At 43.7% G+C, this 22,770-nt stretch overlaps 1 protein-coding gene across 1 annotated transcript; it reads right to left on the bottom strand.

Moving 5' to 3' along the window:
- Positions 1-829: 829 nt before the first annotated feature.
- On the bottom strand, positions 830-20,906 carry EXOSC7 (exosome component 7). Its single transcript, XM_083578266.1, has 8 exons — positions 20,688-20,906; positions 18,309-18,410; positions 16,969-17,063; positions 11,776-11,941; positions 11,402-11,472; positions 4,780-4,900; positions 2,906-3,061; positions 830-1,060 (listed from the first exon to the last, which is right to left on the bottom strand). The coding sequence occupies exons 1-8, from the start codon at positions 20,742-20,744 to the stop codon at positions 956-958; spliced, it is 873 nt and encodes a 290-aa protein (XP_083434392.1). The 5' UTR covers positions 20,745-20,906; the 3' UTR covers positions 830-955.
- Positions 20,907-22,770: the final 1,864 nt, after the last annotated feature.

Below are 22,770 nucleotides of genomic sequence, written 5' to 3'. Positions count from 1 at the left end.
AAGTATTATTATTATTATTAATGCATAAAGAAGCATTAATTGCTTTGCCCCCTTTTGTTTCTGGTCCTTCCCGCTGCCAGCATTTGGCCCTGTAAATAGAGAAAGTTTCCTCTCGCCCCTAGGGTAAGTGAATACAACCACATAGCTGTCAACTTTCAGATTTGAAAATAAGGGATCAGCAGCCTCAAAAATAAGGGATCAGCAGCTTCACCTGTCCCGGGGACAGTCCAGGGGATATCTAACAATCCGGGATAGCAACGGGAAACAGCGCTGGAATAAGGGAATTTTCCGCAAAAAAAGGGAAGGTTGACAGCTATGCAACCATTTTACAATCCACCGCTTGCTTTTACATTTCTATCAAGGCGTAGATTAGGGCTGGGCAATATGTAGTTTCCAGCACCAGATAATCATTGCAATATGCCAATTTATCACAATATCCGAAATAAGGATGAAGCAGAGGCACTGGCTGGCTTCATGGTTCTTCCTGCATCGTGATTTTTCCAGTGCCTGCTTTTGTGATTTGCTGCCCCCTGCATGAGGCAGAGGAGAGTTGAGCTGGCAGAGTTAACAGGGGCTGCAGGAAGTGAGAGAAGCACTGGCTAGCTTCACATTTCCCCCCACATTGTGATTTTTGCATAGCACACACACACACACACACACACGATTCACGATATATTGCCAGGTCAAAAATTATGAAACCGGTATCGCAATGTGGACTTCAAACTGGTTTTGGACGATATAGCGACATATCACTCAGCCCTAGTGTAGATCAAATCTTTTAATTTTGCCACCAACGCCCAGTGAGAAAAGAGCTGAAATGACAAGTGTGTGAGAGGAAGCCGCCTTTGTTTAACAAATATATAGCCAACTTTGTAAAAATAAAATAAAATCTGAACAACTAACTAACAAACCAAGCAACCCAGTCCTTGACAGATGTTCAATGTAACAATGAGGCTCATCCCAGGAATCCAACTTTTTTCCGTGTTGGTCCAAGACTTTCTTCTTTATCCAAGGCAGATTGCAAAGAGGTGTGCAACAACTTGCCCACCCTCTTTCCAGTCTGAAATGCAAATGAAAAGACAAAAACCAATGTGTGGCAGGAGAATTTAACTGTAAAAAAAAAAAAAGAATCCAGAGAAGCTTCCTTCTTTTGTGGAAACGTTTTTCTTTAAAAGTTAATACCTACCTCTCTGCTTTTTCTCTACTTTCTATTTGTTTTGGTGTGGGCGGGTGTAGAGATTTGGGGTTTGGTGGATCCAAGCATCACCAGTTTTTTCTACTGTGAAGTGGATATTTTGTGGTGCCCAGGACTTCTCAGATTTCCAAATATGTCCCCAGACCCCCCCCCCAAAATTGGAGATCTCTGTCTAGCTGATGAAAAGTTCTACTTGCTAACAACCCAGTGGAGTTTTGAGTTATAGACTTGCACATTCCCCCTAGACCTTAGTGTCTAGTCTTTCGGACCAGAAGAAGTTCTGATGCTAACATTATCTCCCTCCCCCTGCGGATCTTGACAACAGTAGTAAATCAGAAGGGTTAGCATGAAATACTCTAGCCTCCCACTGGAAGCAAATAATGTTCTCTCTAACAGCATTTTAGCTTTCTTGATACCTGCAAAGATTATAGGGAAGATGCAGAAAATACTGCTAGAGGTCATGGAGTAAAAACAAAGTACAGCAACTTTGCCAATGCTGTATGTCTTGGAATGAAAATAAAAGAATTTAACCTTTTGAATCTCTTGAATATCAAGAGGGAGGGAGTGTAAGCCATATAGACATAAAAGTAATGGAACATAGAACAAAGACATGACTACAATAAGTATGGTATAGATTTTAAAACTATAGACAAACAATGTGTACTATAAATACACCCAACCGGGATCGTAATTCAATCGACTTTCCCAAAGCTATCTTGTACCTGTCATTTTGTGGGCTGTATGGAATTATTGTCTGCCTCAAGGCTGGCAAACATAATAGAATTCAAGACTCAGTGTCAATATGTTAGTGCATTTAAGAATGCTAAGGAGGAGTTATGAAACTGTTAAAAAACATGTTCTCCAGCATTTTCCTTTACATCTTGCTTGCACCAGCAAAAATATTCATTCCATTTCCTATGAAAAAGACTCTGATCACCATTTCAGATGAGTATGCAACACAATATATAAAAATATCTATATAAACGTCATTTTTAAAACAGGAATCTTTGTTTGTTAACTGTAATAACTAAATGCTTTTGATTGATATAAACTGTCTTTCAGCTGTCTTTTGAGATATTTGGAGAAGTTAGATTTTTAAAACCAAAATAGGTTGATAGCTCAACCTTTATGATGCATAGTGGTGTCTTGGTTCTCAAACGCCTTGGTACTTGAACAACTTGGAACTTGAACACTGCAAACCCAGAAATAAGTGTTCCGGTTTGTGAACTTTTTTTCGGAAGTTGAATATGCTCTGTTCTGAGTGTTACGCTTCCATTTTGAGTGCCACACTTCCATTTTGAGTGTTACGCTGAAGTCCGTCTGTTTTTGCTATTTATTTTGCATTTTTGTGGCTTTTTTGTTGTGCTTTTGTGACTGTGTGGAACCCAGTTCAGTTACTGATTGACTGATTGATTGATTGTGTGACTGAAGTACATTGTTTATTGCTTTCACTTTAAGGATCCATGGTCTCGTACGATAATAAAATTCATGCTAAATTGCTGTTTTAGGGATTGTTTTTAAAAGTCTGGAACGGATTAATCCATTTTGCATTACTTTCTATGGGAAAGCGCGCTTTGGTTTTGGAACGCTTTGGTTTTGGAACGGACTTCCGGAAGGGATTAAGTTTGAGAACCAAGCCACCACTGTACTTATTAATGTGCTCAAAAATCCCACTACGGCATGATTTACAACAACCTGACCACATCTTACCTCCATCATCTCAAATATGCTTTCTGGATCAAGGCTCCCCCTTCCCACTTTCTTCATACAGGTTAGGACACCTCGACTGGTCACAGAAATAAGGAGGCTAGCCAGAGAACATGCTTCCTCCTGAAGTGTGGCATCCACTACATGCCTATAGCCGATCTAAAAAAGCAATGGCAAACAAACGTAAGATGCAATCTATACAGTCAAACCTTGGTTTCCAAACGGCTCTGTTTTGGAATGTTTCAGCTCCCAAACGCCGGAAACCCGGAAGTAAATGCTCCGGTTGTTGAACGTTTTTTGGAAGCTGAATAGCTTCCGGGGAGCCCCCCCCCCCACTTTTCTCTCCATTTACTTTGCCGACCACCCTTTGACCCTCAGTTGTCGAACAGACTTCTGGAACAGATTATGTTCGACAACCGAGGTTTGACTATACAGTGGTACCTCGGGTTAAGAACTTAATTCGTTCTGGAGGTCCGTTCTTAACCTGAAACTGTTCTTAACCTGAGGTACCACTTTAGCTAATGGGGCCTCCCACTGCCGCCATGCGATTTCTGTTCTCATTCTGAAGCAAAATTCTTAACCCGAGGTACTATTTCTGGGTTAGTGGAGTCTGTAACCTGAAGCGTCTGTAACCAGAGGCACCACTTACAGTTCTCTGAGAGTAAGGCAGGTGAACACAGTGGGACTTACTTCCAAGTAAACATAGGGCTTGCCAGCATTATTTAGCTGTTAATCCATTCCCCACCCCCCTCATTCAAATTAGACCAGAGTAATCTACACCCTCACGTAATTGAATTTGTATATGCAGAGCAACTCTAGCCTTTCCTGTTCATATCTCTAGGCACTCCCTTTTGTGTTTATTCCTTCCTTATAATCTGTTGATTCTATTACACCAATTAAGTACAAAGTGTGCAAAGAGCTGCACATGCACCTTTGTGGGTTTTTTAAAAAAATCCCCACCCGAGAAGTGTGCGAAAACACAGGCAGGTGATTGCAAATTTGCTTGTGTGTGTTTTTTGTGCAAATCCAATGGGCAAAAAGAAAGAAAGAAATATAAAAGGCTAAGTTCTTCACACAACCTTACTAGAATCCTGGAAAAGAAATGAAAGCAACTGAAAATGTATTTGCACCAGTGCTTTTTTTTCTAGGAAAATAGGTGCCAGTACTCACTATGAAGTTGTTAAGTAAGTGAAACACTTTTTAACAACAACAAAAAGAAGTGCCAGTACTGCGTAGCCTTGAGTACCCCCTGAAAAAAACCACTGCCTAGCACAGCCTTTTCAGATCGCTGCCCAATATATCTGGTTTACAAATTTTATATGTGGTTTGCTTGTGCAATTTTCTGGTTTTCTGCAAATCTGAGGGAGGAAAGCTAGAACGATACTGAGAAATGACACGGGGAAGGAATTCTAGAACCACAGCATTTTAATCCAGAATTCTAATACAATTAATTCACCAAAAGACCAAGCCAAGATGAAGAGAAGCCCTCGAAAGCGACTGTTTTCTGTAAACCTAACGTTTTCAACCGCAAACCCTTTTTCCATACGTGTCAAAATGGCTTCTCAAATCACTGCTATAGAATAGTCAACCATGTTGTTAAAGGTGTTAATGGACAGAGTTCCATTTCTAAGCAGAGAAAGTATAATAATAATAATAATAATAATAATAATAATAATAATAATACCACACTTACACACAAACAAAATACCTAATCTCTCCCATACTGGAAACTCAAGAACCTAGAAAGAAATAGTGAAATAATCTGATGGTTTCCATGGCAGTGTCCACAATAAAAATGGCAGGTCCGCCTTCTGTATTAGAACTTTTCTATCAAAACAAGCCCATAGGAGATAAGCTCAGAATTGTCAGTGACTTACTTTGCTCAGTGTGAGAATACAAGGTACATTATCTACATTAAGTCGAATACAGTCAAAAGGATCATCAGAAAGTTCAATTTCCCGTCCACCTTCATCCTCCAAAACGCGTACTTTGGGTATTCTAAAGAAAGCAGAAGGTGATGTCAAATTAAGATGTCATTTCTGCACATATTGCCACAGGGAATCATTCTAATTCCTATTCATATGCTGAGATTAGTTTCCAAAGATAGATCCTATTAGCTTTCATACGCCAGACTTGCCCAACACCACAAACGATTAAGAGAACATTAGTTTGCGGAAGGGACATCTTTTTAAGGCATCTTTTTAAGAGGTACCATTTTTTAACCTGGCAACATGAGGGGGGAAAACACACCATATTTATCATTTTAAAAGGATAGCATTGTGCTTGTAGTTAGTGCAGAAATGGCAATTATCTTCGTTGTCGTCGGCCAGTAAGCAGTTTAAACAATAAAAATAGGAAGAGAGCCAATTCATTTTCCGAATAGGGAGGTTTCCCACAAAATCGCAGGGTGTGTGTGTTCTTTTCCTTATCTGAACTTTTTAAAAAATGGAAGTTGTATCAGCAAATGATTTAGAGCAGCTTCCCATCTGTAAAAAAGAAAAGGCACATTCCCAGCATAATACGGTTCATTCCATTCTAAAGCTGAGGTCATTTAAAATAAACAGCCGAGAACTGTTTTGGACTGCTTTTCAAAGCAGCTGTGCCAAAGTGTTATGTAGGTTTTATATAATATAATGAGAAACAAAAAACAAGGCAAGATGTTTTCAACTAGGCTGTTTGGCAAAGTTAGGAAGGCTGATGGAGTTACAGCAGCCCTGAGATCTTATGACGAAGTATATAAATCAGACAGACAGACAGACAAACAAACAAACAAACAAACACTAAAGAAGGATGATGATGATGATAATAATAATAATTTTTATTTATACCCCGTCCCCAGCCAAGGCCGGGCTCAGGGCGGCTAACAAGCAGTAATAAAAACAAGTTGAATGAATACAACTTAAAAACAAGATTAAAATACAACATTAAAATATTGAAACATTAAAATATTAAAATGCAGCCTCATCACAGGAGGAGAAAGGAAAAAAGAAAGAGGGGGAGGGAATCAAATTGGCTCCAAGCCAAAGGCCAGGTGGAACAACTCTGTCTTACAGTCCCTGCGGAAAGAAATCAGATCCTGCAGGGCCCTGGTCTCATGAGGCAGAGCGTTCCACCAGGCCGGAGCCAGTGTTGAAAAGGCCCTGGCTCTGGCTGAGGCTAATCTAACTTCCTTAGGGCCCGGGACCTCTAGGGTGTTGCTATTTATGGACCTTCAGGCTCTCCGTGGGGCATACCAAGAGAGGCGGTCCCGTAGGTACGAGGGTCCTAAGCCGCGAGGAACACTGGAGAATCCCCCCTACCCCCTTCCTTGGGCTGGGCAATTATTTATATATTGATATATCATCAAAAACCAGTTTGAAGTCCATATATTGATAATGGTTTCATAATTTTTTGACCCGGCAACATATCGTGAATCATGGTGTGTGTGTGATGCACAAATCACAACATGGGAAAAACCGTGAAGCCAGCTGTCAGGGAACTGCCATCAGAGCTAGAGGCGGAGGCAAGGCTCCAAAGCGATGCTGGAGAAGGGCCCAGCAGGGAGAGAGGCAGCTCATCGGCTGGGGAAGGAAATCAGCGTAACACCAGGGATAAAGGGGGGCAGATGGGGGAATCGGCGAGGGGGCTCCAGGACTCCTCGCCGGAAACCAGCGGGGAGAGCACGGGTCCTCCGCTGCCCACACCCACCCTGCGCAGAAGACTTCCGCGCAGGGAGAGTAGGCGGAGACTTGGCGTCAAAGAACTTCTTTGCTGGAAGAGGTTCAAGAAACGTCCACTGACGGATTCTGCTAGCGACTGAACAGCCACGAAGTGAAGGGCTGTCCAGACAGAAAAGGTTTAACCAGGCAACCTAGCCAGGAGTGGCGGCAACTTACGCACGAGCAACCCCTATAACCATTACACCAGCCAATGCTTCTCTTGATTCCTGCAGCCCCTGTTATCTCTGATGGTTCCATTCTCCCCTGCCTCCTGCAGGGGACAGCGAATCTCAAGAGCAGGCGCCGGCAAAAAATCAGGATGCAGGAAAAACCATGATGCCAGCCAATGCCTCTACATAGCTCCATCCTTATTTCAGACATCGTGATATATTGGTATGTCACGATGTTTAGCTGGTGATAAATCCCGATATTGAAAACCAGCTATCACCCAGGCCTAGTGTTCGCCTCTACACAGTTCCATCCTTATTCAAGACATCATGATATATCAATATCAATACAGTGGTGCCTCGCAAGACGAAATTAATTCGTTCCGCAAGTTTTTTCTTCTTGCGAGTTTTTCGTCTTGCGAAGCACGGTTTCCCATAGGAATGCATTGAAAATCAATTAATGCGTTCCTATGGAGACCGCCCTCAGACCAGGTCCGGGGACAGTCTGTCCCCGGACCTCTTCTGAAGGCTGGCGGGGGGGAGAAGGACTTTTCTCCCCACCGCCAGCCTTCAGAACAGCCTTCTGAAGGCTGGCGGTGGGAAGAAAAGCCCTTCTCCCGCCGCCAGCCTTCAGAAGAGTTCCCCCAGGGCTGCCTAGGCTGCGGATAGCAGCCTGCTGCCCCGCGCGAGGGGCGCTCTGCTTCAGAGCGCCCCTCGCGCAGGGCAGACATTCGCAGCTTGGAGAGCCCTGCGGGGAAGTCCTGCAGGGCTCCCCAAGCTGCGAATGTCTGCCCCACGCGAGGGGCGCTCTCCTTAAGAGCGCCCCTCGTGTGGGGCAGCAGGCTGCTATCCGCAGCCTAGGCAGCCCTGGGGGAACTCTTCTGAAGGCTGGCGGCGGGAGAAGGGCTTTTCTTCCCACCGCCAGCCTTCAGAACAGCCTTCTGAATGTTGGCGGTGGGGAGGAAAACCTTCCTCCCACCGCAAGTCTTCAAGACAGGTCCGGGAACAGAGGAGAAGCGCTGCGCGCCTTCTCCTCTGTTCCCGGACCTCCCACCGCAAGCCTTCAAGACAGGTCCGGGAACAGAGGAGAAGGCGCGCTGCGCTTCCCCGCTGTCCCCGGAGATTTCCCTATGGGCTTTCGTCTTGCGAAGCAAGCCCATAGGGAAATTCGTCTTGCGAAGCCGCTAAAAAATCGGAAAACCCTTTCGTCTTGCGGGTTTTTCGTTTAGCGAGGCATTCGTCTTGCGGGGCACCACTGTATCACACTGTTTAGCTGGTGATATACTGTGATGTTGAAAACCAGCTATCGCCCAGCCCTACTCCAACCCCTGCTATCCCTCCCAGCCCCTTCAAATTTATTCAGTCAAACGTACCTGAAATTAGTAATAATAATAATTTTTTATTTATACCCCGCCCTTCCCGGTTCAGAAAACCGGGCTCAGGGTGGTTAACAACAAATTTAAAACACTTAATTGATGCAACAAAAAGCAGCATAAAATACAATATAAAATGTGAATAACAATAAATTCAGAATTCAAAAATCAATTTAGGGGGGAAATCCATCCAATAAACCTTAGATGATCACCAGGACTAGCTGGCTGAATTAGTCCTATTTGAGCCAGCGAGGAGACCAGGGGTTATATGCATGTTTATATGTAATTCTGGTTATGTGCATGTTTCCTGCTTGTCTGGATCTACCACAACCATGTGTCTGCGCAACCAAGAGCACATTTCACATCTAAGTTGAACCTGTTGTATCCTATCCAGCTGACCAACAAGAAGTGGTGCAAAGGTGTGTGATGGGAACAGGGTCTCTGTTGCGGCGTTGGGGGAGATCTACCCTGAAGCCAGACCACAATATTGGCTCGGGACTGTTTCAAGTTGGGTGACTTTTGCTCAGCCCTGTGGGAGCTCTCTTGCAGGGTTCAACTTGGTCATGCATGTTATTCAACATCTACACAAAGCTGCTGAGAGCTGTCTCTGGGACATGAAGTCACCAGGATGGCAATGACGCACAGTTCTGTCTCTCGGTTCCACTGGTACCAAGTCCTGAACTAGCACTGGGAGTATATGGTGGTTGTGCAAGGTAATAAAAACCTTTTAAAAGGTAAAGGGACCCCTGACTGACCATTAGGTCCAGTCGTGACCGACTCTGGGATTGCGGCGTTCATCTCGCTTTATTGGCTGAGGGAGCCAGCGTACAGCTTCCGGGTCATGTGGCCAGCATGACTAAGCCGCTTCTGGCGAACCAGAGCAGTACACGGAAAAACCATTTACCTTCCCGCCGGAGCAGTACCTATTTATCTACTTGCACTTTGACGCGCTTTCGAACTGCTAGGTTGGCAGGAGCTGGGACCGAGCAACGGGAGCTCATCCCGGCGTGGGGATTCGAACCGCCGACCTTCTGATCGGCAAGTCCTAGGCTCTGTGGTTTAACCCACAGCGGCACCCGCGTCCCAAAAACATTTTGGGAGATGATATATAATGAAATGAAAAAACATGTTCAAAATAATGTTTGTTTAAAAAACCAGATGCTTTTTTATTAGGAATTATAGGTACCTAGATTCCAAAGGCTCGGAAAAGACTATTTATGTATGCGACAATGGCCTCACGGATGTTATTAGCCCAGAGGTGGAAAGAAGAAAGTCCCGACCAGGGAAGAATGGCAAACCAAGTTGATGGAGTATGCTGAAATGGCAAAACTAACTGGAAAGCTCAGAAACCAAGAGGACAAGAACTTTGGGGGGAAATTTATAATTTATTTAAGAGACCATTGTAAGCAAATGGAAACATTGGCAGGATTTTAATCTCACTTGTAAGGTAACAAAGACTACGGATAAACTAGATGGACAAAAATGTGGATGTGCAGTTGCAAGTGGTGAAATTGGAGGGGATGGGGAGAAGTCTTGAGATTCGGGGAAATCTCTTTATATGGCTTTGTAATTGATTTTGTTGTAAATTTTTATTTTAAAATCAAATAAAAATTATTTTCAAAAAACCAAGAAACAGACAAAAAAACTAGCGTTGGGAGGTTGTAAAGGGTTGGATGAGTTAAAAACAAACAAGAGACAATCCAAACAAGACGGAAGTGCTATGCGTGGGCGATTGACGCATCCAGGAGTTGGAAAAACTACCTGTCCTTAATGAGGCTGCACTCTTATTGAAGGAGCAGGTGCGTAGGTTTGAGGTGCTCGTGGAACCATCTTAGTCCATTGAGTCCCAGGTAGCCTCAACGGATAGGAGTGTCTATACCCAGTTTCAGCTGGTACACCAAATGGCTTGTGACATCTTAAAGCAGACATAGGCAAACTCCAGCCCTCCAGATGTTTTGAGACTACAATTCCCATCATCCCCAACCACTGGTCCTGTTAGCTAGGGATGATGGGAATTGCAGTTCCAAAACATCTGGAGGGCTGGAGTTTGCCTATGCCTGTCCTAAAGATTAACACATTTAATTATGGCATAAGCTTTCTTGGACTTCAAAGAAGTGGGGGGTTGCTGCAAGTAGTGAATTCAGAGATGAGTGGCATGCAAAAATCACAGACAGTGAGATTTCATTAGAACTGAACTGGACGGATGCAAAATAAGTAAAGTGACCTGTAACAACAGCAGTGACAAGTGACAGAGCACCTACTTAGTAATGGTGAATGAAACAGCATCTGTGATTGTCTTTATTCGACACTGTCTGTACTTTTTGCATTTTATGTCCTTCTAATCTCACAGATTGTTGTTTAGTCGTTTAGTCGTGTCTGACTCTTCATGACCCCATGGACCAGAGCACGCCAGGCACTCCTGTCTTCCATTGCCTCCCGCAGTTTGGTCTATCTCATGCTGGTAGTTTCGAGAACACTATCCAGCCATTTCCGCTTCTGTCGTCCCCTTCTCCTTGTGGCCTCCATCTTTCCCAACATCAGGGTCTTTTCCAGGGAGTCTTCTCTTCTCATGAGGTGGCCAAAGTATTGGAGTCTCAGCTTCAGGATCTGTCCTTCCAGTGAGCACTCAGGGCTGATTTCCTTCAGAATGGATAGGTTTGATCTTCTTGCAGTCCATGGGACTCTCAAGAGTCTCCTGCAGCACCTTAATTCAAAAGAATCAATTCTTTGGTCTTCTTTATGGTCCAGCTCTCACTTCCATACATCACAACTGGGAAAACCATAGCTTTAATTATACGGACCTTCGTCGGCAAGGTGATGTCTCTGCTTTTTAAGATGCTGTCTAGGTTTGTCATTGCTTTTCTCCCAAGAAGCAGGCGTCTTTTAATTTCGTGGCTGCTGTCACCATCTGCAGTGATCATGGAGCCCAAGAAAGTAAAATCTCTCACTGCCTCCATTTCTTCCCCCTCTATTTGCCAGGAGGTGATGGGACCAGTGGCCATGATCTTCGTTTTTTTGATGTTGAGCTTCAGACCATATTTTGCGCTCTCCTCTTTCACCCTCATTAAAAGGTTCTTAGATTACACAAACACATACACACACAACATGCATATATAAATACAACTGAGGATTACACTTGACGTGTCTGATGAAGTGGACTCTAGTCCGCAAAAGCTTATACCATAATAAATTTGTTAACTTGTTATGGCGCCACAACACATTGTTTTGGCTGCAACAGAGACCTCTGCAGGTGTGCCTTACCTGGTATTAAACAGTGCTGCCTTCACTGCAACAGAGATGGCATCAAACAAGTTTCCACCACACTCCAGTAACTGAAATGTTAAAAAAAGAAGAAGTGTGTTTTACATGAATAGCCCATTCAGTTATATCAATCCTAGAACCTACTAGTGATAATCTGGTTGTGGCAGATAGGCTTGTTCTTATCTTGACTTTTTAAATCAAGATACAGTCCTGAATGAGCAAAGGCTGACATTGAGGTTCAGGGTTGTGATGGCGTTTAAACTATCTGCCCTGACTTTGAGACAGAAACAATCTCATCAGAAATCATCCAGTCAACGGCCCGAGGAATCCTCTGAATATGTCGTTTTGATTAAGCTGAAGTTTGTTTTACTTACCAGGACATCGACGTAAAGCACCCAGCAGTGCTCTCGGGGAGCAATGCAAAGCAACTTCAAGTCAATGCTGCTCTCGTTGTTAAAAATTCTGTAGAGGGTATTTGCTATTTCAGTGCCCAGCTCCTCTCCGCCACGGCCCTCAAATTCGGGAGTGGCATTGGCTGAGCTGAAAGGAAGAAAAAAAAATCAAAGCAGTTTTCACCTTTCAGGGATCTACGGCTCAGCACAGGACATTAAATCCTGCCCTTTCCTTAGGAAATTTTAATAAACCAAAATAATAAAGGGGACAGAGAGAGCTATAGATTACCTGAAACAGGCAACAACAGAGTTTGGTATCTCAGCTCCAGTTCTTTGTTACAGTCTAACTACTGTGGTTTGATGGAAATTAAGAACAATTGCTTTCTTCAGGTTAAGAATAAGAAAAGAAAGTTGCATGGCTTACAAAATAGCCTGTTAAACATGACAGGGGGAGAGAACAGATAAACTGACAGGAAGACTGGCATATTTTTAATTGGCCTCTCCTGTCTTGGGTATTTCTCTACTGAAAAAGTCTCATTGCCTTCAACAAGTGTCAGTTGTGATGGGCTCTAATCTTTTAAAAAATGCACACACAATTTCAAATATGCAAGGCAAAAATCAGCCTAATTAGAAGCTATTCCAGCAGAAGAATCAGCATTACACTGTGCAGCGTACTAGAAGCCTGCAGCTTTCAGTGCTGCTCATCCTATTTCCTCCCATCTCCTACCTGGATTTAGAAGCTCTCAGGTCCACAACAGGTAGAAGCGGTTGCAAGGACCAGCTCCTTTTCCTCCTCTCTGTAAGGAGACAAGTCAACAGCCCCTCACCAGTGCTTGGCATCCATTTGAGTCTAAGTCAGGAAGAGTTATTGGGCTATTGTTTCGTTCTTGTTTTTGTTATGTATTTTGTGTTTTTATCTTGTGTTTTTATGCCGCAAACCACCCTGAGAAGTTTAGATGAAGGGCAGTATACAAATTCAAAAGCATCAATTCAAAAGCATCAATTCTTTGGTGATCAGCCTTCTTTACGGTCCAGCTCTCACTTCCATACATCGCTACGACGTGGAAACACCGATCACAGCACACCTTTAAGGGCAGGAGAAGCCGGTGTGGGAGGGACATGGAGGCAACCTCCTAACAGCAGCATTCACCGCCACTGCCAATACAATGTGGGGCAGGGCAGAAGCAAGCTGGGACTATGTGGATACACTGGTGGATCCAATCCACTGCTCCTGTTTGCTGTGCAGCCCCTGCTTCACCCCTGTCCTGCTTTGATAGTAAGCAACAGTGCCCCTACTGTTGGGAGGGCAGCATATAACTCTCAGTGCTCCCATTAAAGCGGGCCCTTAGGCATTTATATTGTCTGCTTTTCTATAGCATGTGTAAGTGTTTCTCAAACTTGGGTCGCCAGCTGTTGTCAGACTACAACTCCCATCATCTCACAGCTGGAGACCCAAGTTTGAGAAATGCTGGCATATATAGCTGAATGGCAGGTACAGGTACTATTTTTCATAACATAGAAAATAGGCAGGATCTTCGCAAAGCATTTATCTCACATTGATTCTTTTTGAGTCAGGCCACAAGCAATTAGTCAGAAATAGAACATTTCTTAATAGTATACTTACAAAGGATCCTTAAAGGTTTCCTAGGGAGAAGCAGCTTATATAAAAAACAACTCCGACAATTATCTAATTTACCTGCACTATGCAATTTAGCCTCCAAGCACACTTGATTTTTAAATTGTGGCAAAGTTTTAATAGCCAATTTATATGCATATCAAATCACACAGTCATCTCTAGCGCACTGAGGGCGAGTTTGAAGTTATGTTTAATTAAAGATTCACAGTTCTCATAGCAACACCTTGAGGTTGCCTCTTTGAACTTCGGCGTTTTAGAACTTTATTGCAGGATAACATTCCAATTAGAAAGCTCAGTAATACGCTACTCTGTGTCTGTTGCTGCTTCTGTCCATATCACCTTGTGCTAAATAGACAGAAGCATCCCCATTATAGACTTACATTTGGCCCCCCCAAACCCACAATAGAATTTGTTTTTTAAAAAACAAAAAACGTTATAGGCAGAATCCTGCTCTATATATGTATAAAAGCAGGATGCAGAGGCTTGGTGCAAGAGAGCAGGATGGATCAGCCTTCCTCTCCAAATCACAATGATTAAAATCCAGACACAGTTGTATCTTAGTTTTCGAGAGCCTTGTGACTCAAACGTTTTGCCTCCTGAATGGCGCAAACCCAGAAGTGAGTGTTCCAGTTTGCAAACTTTTTTTGGAAGCCGAACGTCTGGCACGGCTTCCGAATGAGTGCAGGGGGCTCCTGCAACCAATCGGAAGCCGTGCCTTGGTTTCTGAACGTTTTCAGAAGTCGAACGGACTTCCTGAACGGATTCCGTTTGAGAACCAAGGTACGACTGTAGTCAAGCGTCTCCCTCAACAGTTGTCATTGCCAAGTGGCAGGTACAAATAGGTTAGACTAGCCTATTAGCCCCATTTAGTTTTTTTAAAAATGTTTTTATTAAAGATTGTCAATTTTATTCAACGTGAGACACTAATGCTATAGACCAGTGGGTCCCAACTTTTTTTTGACCATGCCCCACCTTTTACAAAGTGCATGTGCAAGGTTTGTGTGTCAGCGTCACATGTGTAGGTTCCATTCATTCATTAGTTTTCATTAGCATGGTTGGTTGCCTCTGGTGGACTGAAGTGAGTTTTGTTTGAGTGTGTGAGCGGGAGGCTAGCCCTACCTAGTTCATTGAAAGCGGAGCTGTTCCCCCATTCACGCTGCCCTTTCACTTTCACCACAGAAGCTGCACTTTATCCATATTCTTTATCAATAACCACATCATGAGCAGTTGGAATAACTATGAACATTCCAGGATACTGTAGCGCAGTGATGGCCAAACCTGGCCCTCCAGCTGTTTTGGGACCACAACTCCCATCATCCCTAGCTAACAGGACCAGTGGTCAGGGATGTTGGGAATTGTAGTCCCCAAACAGCTGGAAGGCCAAGTTTGGCCATCACTGCCAGCGGTTCTGCCAATGGTAGGGATTCTCACTGTCAGCCAGCTATTAGAAATTGGGCATGTGCATCTATCTTATATATGAGTGCCTGGTCAAGGTTTTATGTGTGAAGGTTTGAGAAATCCAGAAAACGATTTCATCCCACCCTGTACCCCAAGATTTAGGAAAATTATATTAATTAGACCTAAATCAAGTTAGTATCAACCTTGTATGTATTTGCCATGCTCTTCATAACTGGTTGCCCACTCTCCTGGCACAGATCCCTGAAGTCACTCTTAAGCATGCAACCACGAGCAAGAGTGCCAACCTCGTTTCTTATCTCAACAATGTGTACCAACATACACATTAAAAATTTTGGTGGAAGACTCTGCTCCTCAATTTTATCTTACATTATCTCAGAAAGTGCAGGAGGGACCAGGACAGCAATTCAAAGCGAGTTAATGATTTGACAACCCTTTAAAATGGAGAGGAGGAATTGTCAAAATGCTCCAGGTGTTCAAAAATGCTCAGTTAGCACCACCTAGCGGCAGGCCAATAATGTGCCAGAGATTGAAACCCCACCATTTCTAATTGTGGCAGAGAAGGCTCTACAGTTGCTTTTAGCATGCACAGTAAAAAATAAATAAAATGAAGTTTTTGAGCAATTTAAAGGAAATACAGACATTTTAATCAATTTTTGTAAATTCCGCCCAGATGCTATTTCCAACAGACAAATCCCGGATATATCCCGGAAATCCCAGACGTATGGCAGCCCTAACAGTATACCAGTAGCTATATGTGCAGATCTAAAAGCACATATGTTCCTACTACAGCACATAGTGCTCTTGCTGGCAATAGTCAGTGAAGGCAGTGAATGTCCTGTGTGAGTGTCTGGAGGCGGTTGAGGATGGATGGCGGCTAACACATTGAGGTTAAATCCTGACAAGACAGAAGTACTGTTTTGGGGAGACAGGGGGTGGGTGAGTGTGGGGGACTCCCTAGTCCTGAATGGGGTAACTGTGCCCCCGAAGGACCAGGTGTGCAGCCTGGGAGTCATTTTGGACTCACAGCTGTCCATGGAGGTGCAGGTCAATTCTGTGTCCAGGGCAGCTATCTACCACCTCCATCTGGTATACAGGCTGAGACCCTACCTGCCTGCAGACTGTCTCGCCAGAGTGGTGCATGCTCTAGTTATCTCCCGCTTGGACTATTGCAATGAGCTCTACGTGGGGCTACCTTTGAAAGTGACCTGGAAAGTACAACTAATCCAGAATGCGGCAGCTAGACTGCTGACTGGGAGTGGTTGCCAGACCATATAACACTGGACCTGAAAGACCTCATCGGCTCCCAGTACTTTTCCGAGCACAATTCAAAGTGTTGGTGCTGACCTTTCAAGCCCTAAACGGCCTTGGCCCAGTATACCTGAATAATAATAATTATTACTATTAGCTTTGCAAAGTGGTGTTATTGGGATGGGGTAAGGGTTTGGCCAACCACTGATTCACTGGTCCAGCTTCCAGAAAGGGACCTGAGATGGGAGTCATCTACTGTGCCAGCCTAGATCTGGCATAGCAGAAAGAAAGAAAGAAAAAACATGCCTCCTGTCAGTCTTGGTCTATAGCATCTGGCATGTCTTCAGAAGAAATGCTGCTCTGAATCTCATTGGCTCCTCTGCCCAGGGCTTATTTAAATTTTTTTGACTGCATGTACATCTCTGGGCAGTATCTTGCTAACTACCAATGTCACCTTGAGAAATGCAAATTGCAGCAGAGAACTGAATGCAGTGTTCACTACTCTGGCGAAGAAGTCAAGGTCATCACGGTGAAGGAAACTAATGAGGTACCACCATCAGCAGCAGGTAAAAGGAATTTGCAGAAAGGAATAGCCTACAGAGATCTGGTGAGGACTAGAAGGTTCTGTGTGTCCATTTTGGGAAAGGGTGGGACACTGGCCATGAGCAGAAGGAAGTAAAGAAACGAACTGCCAAATGCAAAAGATGGGGAAGGAAAAGGCAAAAAGGCAGTCAAATTATTGATTTGTTATCTGGGATTCTGAAATCCTTATAAAAAAGCAAACACAGAGCATATAGTCCTGCGACTAGCATCACTTTAAGGTTGCTGGTATTTAGTTAAATAGACCCCCCTGTGGCCCATTTTGCACTAACCAATCAACAAAGAATTCCAAGTATCCTTCATTTGGTCTATCCAGCTTCGGTGATCCCATTTCTGCCTTGACTCCAACCAGGATGTCTGTGTGCCCCTGTTGAAATAACAGCACTCTGCTACAGATGTTTCCAAAGTCTTATGATCTTAACAGCACACCTCCCTTTATTTTCTGTGTCGGCCAGTACTACCCAGTATTTCTCCTTAAAAAAACAAAACGCCTTGAAAACACAATGGCAAACCTTTGAAGCACCTTCAAAGCACCGAAAGGGCCAACCAACTTAATATCACAATCTGATGCGGACTACTGTAGACACACACTGCTAATAAACAGTATTGAGTCTGGTAGACTGTGAGATTAAGATTGTGAATATTTGTTCACAGTGCTTTTTTTCTAGAAAAACAGGTGCTGGCACTCATCATGAAGTTGTTAAAGTAAGTGCCACACTTTTTAACAACAAAAAGTGGTGCAGGTACTGCAATAACCTGTAAAAAAGTACTGGTTGTTCAATATAATAATCCAATCGCTTTTCTGACAATTTACTTCTTCAGTTCCCTTTCCTGCAAATCTCTCTCCTCCACCCCCTCCCTTTTGATCCCTGCTTCTCACACCAATGCTTATTTTGTCTTCCTCCACTCACCCTTGCTTTTAGGTTTCCTGTTGCTTGGTTTGAAGACATTTTGGGTCTTCCTTTCACTGAGCTTGCCACCGCCTTAGCTTCCTTCTATGTTGGGCATTCAGCCAACTCTTTCCTCGTTTTCTCCAACAGCAAACAGCCCCTAAGGCAGGCTTCCTCAACCTTGGCACTCCAGATATTTTTGAGACTACAATTCCCAGCATCCCTGATCACTGGTCCTGCTAGCTAGGGATCATGGGAGTTGTAGGCCAAAAACATCTGGACGGCCAAGGTTGAGGAAGCCTGCCCTAAGCCAACATCCTTTTCTCATTCATACTAACCTTTCATTTTCCATACTGTATGCCATCCTTCTATTCCTTAAATACTACTGGGTGTTTAAGAACACAATTTTGCCAACTCAGTACGAACTGGGGAGTAATGGGCCACTACAACAGAATTATTAGTCTTGCATGTGGTTCTCCTTTCTATTTGTGTTCTACATGTTAATGTGACACATCTCTCTCCTGCACTATAAATGAACAATACATTTCCTGTGCCACAAAAACGTATGCAGCTATAAATGAGTTACTTTTTCAGGGGCCACCAGACTGTTCTAGCTAGGGCAGGGCAGACCCAAACTATGTTTTAGCACTGTGCAGAGTGAGCTTCAACGAAAAATACAATATCATTAGCAATGTATAGAAGTCCCCGCAAGGCATACTTACAAGTTTTACTCTGGCAGACCCACTTGTATTAGATACTACATCTGTTTCCACTTCCGTACATCTGTAATCTTCACAGCCACGGCCATCCACTCTAAGATCCTCCTGAAACAGTCATTTATCACAATGTGTTACCTAATGCCATTGATTGATCACACAAATAAATGTTGATGAGAGAAGCAGACGAATGCATATTATTCACGAGCTTGTGATTATAAGTGAATGCCATCTCTCTCTCTCTCTCTCTCATATTTTTATTAAATTTTCTAATGTACATTTCAAAATATGTTAAACAACCTTAAATCAATGACTTCCCTTCTTCCCTTTCCATGGTTCATTTTGCATACCATACATCCCTGCATGTTTTACATGAACTAAACCATTCAGTAATCCACTGTTACAGCCCTCGAAACTTATTTACACTATTGAATTTATCTTAATGCTACCAGCATTTTTAAATAAACACAATTTTCACCCATATATTCAATAAACATTTTCCAAACTTCTTTGAATGTACGTTCTTGTTCTCTTATTCTATAAGTTAAATCTGCAAGCTGCGCGTATTCCATCAGTTTAAGTTGCCATTCTTCTTGGGACCTCACTCGTTTTCCATTTTTGGGCTAACAAAACACAGGCTGCAGTAGTAGCATACGTAAATATGCTACTACCCAGGGAAGTTTGCCTGGCGCCTTCACTATACACCTTTAGGCGCCAGGCAAAAACGTTCCTTTTTAATCAGGCCTGATTTGATCTATATCCTATACAGTGGTACCTCGGGTTACAGACGCTTCAGGTTACAGACACTTCAGGTTACAGACTCAGGTTCAGGTTATGTGAACCGCTCTGAGACCTTTGTGTATAGGGCGGTATAGAAATGAAATGAAATTAATAATAATAATAATAATAATAATAATAGTCTTTTTTGACACCTGGGAATTTCCCTCTGAATTATCCCCCCCCCCAAAAAAAAGGACTCTGTTTTTTTTTTTTTTTTGGAAAGGTACTTTTAAACATTTTTTTTCAATTTTCCACCTTGGCTGGAAGAAAAATCCACATCTGGCAACCAATGCGCAACTTTGGTTTCTGATAGTACCAAAGGTCTAAAAAGCCTGAGATTTTCACAGTCCTCTCATGGCCATGGCACTCATTTCCCAAAAGCAATGTATTTAGCATTAACTTTGGAAGTGTATACTTGATTCTGACCAAACAAAGCCTCCTGGAGCAAAAGGCAGTGTGGTGCAGTGGTTAGAGCAGAGGTGCACAGCCTGCTGCCCTCCAGATGTTGTTGGACTACACCTCCCATCATCCCTGATCACTGGCTATGATGGGAGGTGTCAGAGTAGGACCATGGTTCAAATCCCCATTTAGCCAGGAAGCTTACTGGGTGACCTGGAGCCAGTCACTGAACCTCAGTCTAACATAGCTGACAGTAGTAGGGCTCCCATCTTTGTTCTGGCAAAATACAGGACGGGATGAGGTGGCTGAATTGTTTTTGCAGCCTAACAGGATGGCCCCTCTGGAATATGTCACAAACAAATGCACAGATTTGTAAATCTGTCTGTGCTTTGCTACCCAGAGCTTAAATACATAACCTTTCACACACCCTTGGAGACATGTGTATTTGGAGAGAGAGAGAAAAAGATCAGAAATAACAGAACAAACTGCACCCCATATTAATCAGGATGGAGCATTTTTCATTGAAACACGGGACAATCCTGTCTCCACCCCCATCGTTCTGCCCGGATGCTGAGGTCCAGCGCCGAGGGCCTTCTGGCGGTTCCCTCATTGCGAGAAGCAAAGCTACAGGGAACCAGGCAGAGGGCCTTCTCGGTAGTGGCGCCCGCCCTGTGGAACGCCCTCCCATCAGATGTCAAAGCGATAAATAACTACCTGACATTCAGAAGACATCTTAAGGCAGCCCTGTTCAGGGAAGTTTTTAATCTGTGATATTTTAGTGTATTTTTGGTTTTTATGGAAGCCGCCCAGAGTGGCTGGGGAAACCCGGCCAGATGGGCGGGGTACAAATAATAAATTATTATTATTATTATTATACAGGGCAGGTGGCAGCCCAGCCTCACAGGGTTGTTGTGGGGATTGAACCATCCCCCTTGAGTCCCATGGAGAAACAGGTGGGCTATAAATGCAATACATAAAATAATTATTATTAATAATAATTAGTAACGGGGACAATCCTGTACAGGGCAGGTGGCAGCCCAGCCTCACAGGGTCGTTGTGGGGATTGAATGAGGAGGGGGAAGAACCATCTCCCTTGAGTCCCATGGAGAAAACAGGTGGGAAATAAATGCTAATAATAATAATAATAATAATAATAATAATAATAAAGTAACCGGCCCCAGACAGGCCTCCAGCCCCGCCTGTTACCTGGACGCCGTGCATGACGTACACTTTCTCCGCCTCGCTCAGCACCACCGACGCCATGGCGAGGACACCCTCACGCGCATGCTCCGCCCTCCGAACGCCGCGCGCCCGGCCGTCGCCACCAGCGAAAGGGCGCCCACTCCCTGCTTCCCCACTTCTCCGGCGCTGTCTGATGACGCCCTCGCTCCTTCGCGCCCCCTCCACACCTGCTTCCTGACCGCGCAGGCGCAGGCGTCCTCGCGCCTTTCCCGCCGAGCGGCTGAGCTTACGCGCACGCGCGTTGCGGATGCCCGGAATAATCTCTTTTAAAAGTGAGCGGTTGGTTTTTTTGGGGGGACGCTCGTGACCGGTCAGTTCGCTCGTGTTTACTCCCGAGCAAGCGCAGGCGAGCCTGTGTATGCCTCACAGTGGCTACAGCGCCTCGGCCGTTGTAGGACTACAATTCCCATCATCCCTCAGCGCTGGTCCTGCTCCTTAAGGATGATGGGAGTTGTAGTCCCAACAATGGCTGGGTACCCACTTTTGAGAAACACTGCGAGTTTAATGCTCAGTTCTCAGTTCTCGAGAAATCCTACGCCAGCCAAGGGAATGGATTCTGGGCAAAGGCAAGAAACCTCAGCCTGCCCTCAGCAATACAGTGGTACCTTGGTTCTCAGACTTAATCCGTTCCAGTAGTCCATTCCAATACCAAAGCGTTCCAAAACCAAGGCATGCTTTCCCATAGAAAGGAATTCAAAACAGATTAATCCATTCCAGATTTTAAAAACAACCTCTAAAACAGCAATTTAACATGAATTTTACTATCTAATGAGACCATTGATCCATAAAATGAAATGAAATTAACAATCAATGTACTGTACTATAAAATAAACAAGACAGTATTGTATATGATAAAAAATAAAATTTTTTTTTTACCTGCACTGTTGATAGTCTTTGTTTGGATGGGGGGCTTTTATCCATTTCCGCAGTCACACAATCTATCAATCAACAGCTGAACTGGGTTCCACGCAGTCACCAAAAAAGCCTCAAAAATGCAAAATAAATAGCAAAAACAAAATCGCCCAAAACAGTGGTACCTTGGTTCTTGAACTTAATCCAGATTCCGGAAATCTGTTTGACTTTCAAAATGTTCACAAACCAAGGTGTGGCTTCCGATTGGTGCAGGCGCCCCGAAACAATAGCTGACAGCTGCATCAGACGTTTGGCTTCTGAAAAGCGTTCAAAAACCAGAACATTTTGTATTGTCATTATTTTCTTGTGCTGAACCGCCCTGGGATTCTTGGGTGATCAGTTTAACAAATAATAATCAATGCCTCTTTTTCTCCCAGGCCTTTTAGCTGATTAAGCATTCTGTGGCCTTTTTAAATGTTATTTGTACGGTTTATTATTGGTTCATTATTATTATTGGTTTATTTTTGTTTTGTGTGGTTAATTATTAGATGATGATTGGTTTATTTTTGTTTTGTGAGGTTTATTATTGGATGATGATTGGTTCATTATTATTATTGGATTATTACTTTTACTATTATTATTGGTTTATATTTTTATTATGTATTTTGTGTTGACATTGTTATTTTTCTATGGTGAACCGCCCTGGGCTCTTCTGGCAAAGGGCGGTATACCAATTTAGAAATAACAATGAAGCAACAAAACGTTTCTTTGTAACTAGAACTTGGGCTAAGTGATAATAATAATAATAATAATAATAATAATAATAATAATAAATACTTATACCCCACCCATCTGACTGGGCCTCCCCAGCCACTCTGGGCGGCTTCCAACAGGATATTAAAATTTTGCGGCCTTTTCAATGTGTTCCTGGGTTGTGCGAGAGTTTCTCGCTGGCTTTTGCTTTTATTCCGTATTTTGTGTCTTTTTCCCCTGTGGTGATCTTCGGGCGAAGGGCGGGAACTAAAAAAAGGGCGGCGCTCGGAGCAGCCCGGAACGTTTGACCCACGCACAACGCCGGGCAGCGAAGGGAAGCCGCCTCTCTGGCAAGAGGAGGAATCGGACGGGGGGAGGGCGTGGCCTCTCTGGCAAGAGGAGGAAGCGGGTGGGGAGAGGGCGTGGCCTCTAGGGAAGAGGA

Source organism: Podarcis filfolensis (assembly GCF_964270895.1).
Source record: "Podarcis filfolensis genome assembly, chromosome: 12".
NCBI classification, from domain to species: Eukaryota; Metazoa; Chordata; class Lepidosauria; order Squamata; family Lacertidae; genus Podarcis; species Podarcis filfolensis.
The sequence above is the reverse complement of the archived record's forward strand: the minus strand, read 5'-3'. Positions and strand labels throughout refer to the sequence as shown.